The following is a 4,357-nucleotide window of genomic DNA, read 5'->3' as shown; positions in this document are numbered from 1 at the left end:
ACCGCGCAGACCCGCGGCCAAAACTCACCAGGCTTCGCAGCTGGGGAGGGGCTGCAGCCTGCTCTCTCGGGAGGCCCGCCACGCTCGCCGCCGCTCCTCGTTCCTGCCGGCAGAGGGGACGGTGGCACTGCCCTCCGCGGCACGCGTGTGCGCGCAGGACGCTGGCCACACGGTGACACCGACACGCGTCTGTATGGGCACGAGGCCTAGGGGCTCTCAGCACACATGTGAACCCCCTGCAGGGTGGGCCGGCTCCTTTCCCAATCTCCGGTCCGGCCCTGGGCCCGTCGTCTTGCCTTTGGGGCTTCACAGGCCCCTCGGGTACCTCTCCCTCCCTGGCCTGACCTCGACCCCCACTGCTTTCTCCCAGAGACTCCGACTGATGGGGAGAAAGCCCCCAGCCCGTGTGTCTGGCCCCTGACTCTCCCTCGGGGCCCTGCTTCTCTCCTTAGTTCCGGGCACAGCATCAGTGCCGGCTCCGCAGTCCACACCTCCAGCTGGACCTCGCCCCAGGGTCACTGAGACGGCTAACAGACACCTCAACCTCAAAGGGCCAGACACAACTCAGCTCCCACCCTACCCCCACCCGCCAGACGCCAGACTCCTCACTCCTGCTTGGCCCCCACTAGCCCTAACAGTTCACGGCCTCGCGTCTCTACCCCCAGGCGGTCCCTCCTGTTTCAGGCCTCAGTTGCTCACTGCTCAGCTGACCCCCCTTTGGATCCCCTCGGCGCTGTCCACTCAACAGCCACGGGGTGGAAGCCCGACAAGGGCCAGGCCTCTGCGAGGCACAAGAACCCCAGCAGGTTCCCTACGCGCCTAGGAACCACACCCCCCGGAGGCCCCACGTCCACCCCCTGCACTGTCCCAGGGCCAGGTCTCTGCTTAAGGCTCCTCCACCCGACACAATGCGTAGGACCTGCTTTTGTTCTGCTGTAGGTCCCCAGGGCCAGTCTGGGCGGGCTTACAGTAGACACACGCGTGCGCGCGTACACACACACGTGCGCGTGCTGGCTGGGTGCCTGCATGTGGACACAACCTCGGCACACCAGCCGTGAAAATCACACACGCAGAGGGGCCTGGGCACTGGCCGCCGGTCACCAGACCCCTGGACGAGTGCTGTGGGTGATGCCTCGAAAGCCCCCCGAGGGGCTGAGGAGTGGGGCCCTGGATCCCAGGTCTGCTCAGTGCCCCCCGCCCACCGGGCGCACGGTGCGCCCCCGGCCCACGTACCAGGAGCAGCTGCAGCAGCAGCACCAGCACAAGCAGCAGGGGCTGCGCCTGGGGGGGGCCGGGGGCGCCGCATCACGACTGGACGTGGAGGGAGGCTGGTCCCCCTCCTCCGGCCCTGCGTGCTGGGGGGAGATGGGGCCGCGTCAGTGCCTCCCAGCTGTCCAGGGGTCTCCCAACTCCTAGTCATGCCCCCAGCCCCCGAGGGACAGAGTCAGCGGTGGAGGCGGCCCACCTGCTTCTCAGCCTCAGGCGGGGTGGGCATGGGTGGGTGGAAGAGGTTGCCGGGGCTCCGTGGTGCCTGCTCCAGGACCCTCACCACAGCCTGGGGCTCTGAGAAGAGAGGCCGGGACTCTCATGGAGGACCTGACACCGGTGGCAGCCTGCCCCCCTGAAGAGGTCCCGAGTCTCTCCCTCCTCCCGGAGGTGTCCCCCGGCCCCCAGCCCGGCCTCCCACCTCCAGACCGCTCTGCCCAGGCCCTGACCCCCCACTCCAGTCTACACTGTGGCTGTGAGGGTATGTGGGGTCAGGAAGGAGGGGACCCCAGACAAGATCTCCACAGGAGGTTCTGGGACACCCCCATCTACTCGCTCCCTGGGAAGCCGGAAGCCAGGGTTCCTCTTTCTCGGTTTCCGGCTCCTGGCCCCTCCCAAGGGGGCTGGAGGCCCCCAGAGTCTGGGGCTATAAGGGCGGTGCATAGGGGAGGTGGTCAGACATTTAGACCCCCCATCCCAGCTCCCTCCATCCCAGGTTTTCCTCGGCTGCTGGGAGGTGGTGAGGGTTGCTCCCCACGAGGAGTCCGGATCAGCCCTGGGGAGGCTCTCCCCACCTGCTCCTGGGGACTCAGCAGGGGCAGCAGACCAGGCCTGCAGACAAGGAGGACTTGGGGCTGGGGCGGGACGTCCTGAGGGTGCGGGAAGTGCAGCAGGCACCGGTGAGGACGGCCGAGAGCCGCCAGGGACCGCCACCTTCTCGGCCCGGTCACTGGCCCGGCACCCGAACACTCGGCTGGCACCTTCCCGCGCCCAGGGTCTCCCGGCCTCCCTTCCCCCCCCCACAGGCTGCGGAAACCGCTGCGGCTGCGGCCCCAGGCCTGCCTCAGGGCAGGGCGGGCGCGCCGGGCGGCGGCGGGGGATGGGGTGCGTCCTGCTCCCGGGCAGGTCGGAGCCGCGGGGTCCCTTCCGCTCGGCGTCGGGGCGCACCTTCCACGGTGCGGACGCGCGGGGGGCGCCGGAGCCCCATCCGGGTGAGCGGCCCCCGCGGGGAACCCGCGGACCCGAGCCGCGGGGGCGGCCAATCAGGGTCCAGGAGGCAGTTTTGAACGCCTCCCCACCTGCCTCCCAGTCTCTACCTCGGCCTGCGCCCATCTCGGCCCAGGCGAGGCGCCCCGCCCCACCCCCGGGGCCGGGGGCGCCCCCTGGCACGTCTGCTGCGCGGACCTTCCTGAAACCCGGTCGCGAGGTGCTCAGGACTTGGTTTCAGTTTATTTTCTCATTAAATGATCATCCGCCCTGCTGCCCCCCCATCCCTCAGCTCTTGGCCTTTTAATGTCTGTTTGGTCCATGTTGGCCTCGTGGGGTGTCCAATGGCAGAAGAGGAAAGTGGACGCTCTGGGACAGGCCCCGGGGCAGTCACCAGGCTAGGCAGCTCCTGCCTCCCAGCCACTGACCGGGTGCTGCGCTCAGAGGTGACGGCCCGGGATATGCACACCTGGGGCACCCCTGCCTCCAGAGCCTGGGCATGCGGAGGCCTCGGCCTTGACCCAAATCTGGGGGCCGGGTGTAGGGTCCCACGGGGCCTTGGCCACTTGGCCACCTGCCTGGCTTCCCCTGAGATCGCTGGTGGTGGGGGACCCTCCAACTGGATCCCACTGGCTTCCAGCAAACAGATGGGGAAGAAGCAGCCCGACAGCATGCCTACCCTCAGGGGTCAAGTTTCTAGGGAAAGGAAGGGGTGTGGCAACCTCTGAGGTCTGGTAGCTGTACCCCAGACGGGCTGTGACTTCCCCAGGCAGAGCGGCTCTTCCTCCTCTGCACCCCTGCCCACTGTGAGCGGGGGCAGGGCCCCAACCCCCGCCCCCCCAGCACCCTGAAGACTGTACTCCTCTAGGCTGCCTTCTCCAACTCAGCTCTGACTTGGACGAGGGGACCTGCCCGAGGATGCAGGGCCCAGGTGCTGGGGCGGGAGGGGCAGGGGGAGAGGCCGTCCCTTCTGTCCTGGTTGTAGGCCCTGCACCTGGTCACCCATCCCTGGGCCTGGCTCCGTGCACCCTCCTCAGGCTGGCTGGGGCCACCTGTGCCCCTGGGGCACCTGCTCTCTTTCTTGGTGGGGGTACAGGGTCTGAACCAGCGTTCCCGCCCCTCATTCGGGCACGTGGGAGGGGGCTCCCTCCCCTCCTCCAGCCCCTCCAGGCTTTGGTCCCTAAGTCTGGGATAGGAGAAGCTGGACAGGCAGCAAGTTTGGCCTCTGGGGACAGAGGCTCCCTTGGGAGCGGCTGCTGCTCTGCTCCACAGAAGGAAAAAGAACGTCCCCGAGCCCGCCCAGTCCAAAAAAAGAATAAGAAAATGTGACAATCCCAGGAAAAAAATGCCATAACCTTTGGGAGGGGGGTTGACAGAGGGGCTCCATTCCCTTCTTCTCATCCTCCTCAGCACCTTTCCTGTCTGCCGAGCCGCCCCCCTCCCCCGTAGGTAAGTCCCAGCCTGGCTCCTCCAAGGCAGGCCAGGTCTTTCCTAGCCCTGGTGACCCTCGCCACTGCCCGCCTCTACAATGGTGGGGGCAACCCACTTCTCTCCCTCCCTCTCTCTCATGGTGGGGTTTGGCCTGGAGAAGTCTGCCCCTTCCTCCAGCCTCTGACGCCCCCACCCCAATCTCAAGGAACTCGCCGCCGTGCGCCCCACTCACCAGCGACCCAAAGTTGAGGCAGGGGCGGGAGGGGCCAGGTTCGCTCTGGGCCCCACCCTGGCTGCCGAAGGGGCGTGTACTGCAGCAGCAGGACTCAAGTCAGACGGCAGGAGGTCCTCCTGCGCGTTCTGGAGCGAGGCTGGCGCCTGGAGCCCCCGATCGGCTCGGGCCGGGGGCGCAGCGCCTTCCCTGCGACTGGCAGGGATGAGTGGCTGCCAGATG

At 67.7% G+C, this 4,357-nt stretch overlaps 1 protein-coding gene across 1 annotated transcript in view; it reads right to left on the bottom strand.

Moving 5' to 3' along the window:
- The window catches only part of RGS19 (regulator of G protein signaling 19), a 5,502-nt gene extending 1,151 nt beyond the window's left edge, over positions 1-4,351 (bottom strand). Inside the window, 4 exon segments of the mRNA XM_024750259.1 lie at positions 1-103; positions 1,234-1,355; positions 1,466-1,563; positions 4,136-4,351. The exon segment at positions 1-103 is cut by the window's left edge and continues 255 nt beyond it. Coding sequence (XP_024606027.1) covers positions 1-103; positions 1,234-1,355; positions 1,466-1,495 — 255 coding nt within the window. The 5' untranslated portion in view covers positions 1,496-1,563; positions 4,136-4,351.
- Between the last annotated feature and the right edge of the window lie 6 nt (positions 4,352-4,357).

This window comes from Neophocaena asiaeorientalis, unplaced genomic scaffold (genome assembly GCF_003031525.2).
Source record: "Neophocaena asiaeorientalis asiaeorientalis breed wild unplaced genomic scaffold, Neophocaena_asiaeorientalis_V1.1 scaffold606, whole genome shotgun sequence".
Lineage (NCBI taxonomy): Eukaryota > Metazoa > Chordata > Mammalia > Artiodactyla > Phocoenidae > Neophocaena > Neophocaena asiaeorientalis.
This window is presented reverse-complemented; position numbering and strand designations above follow the sequence as displayed.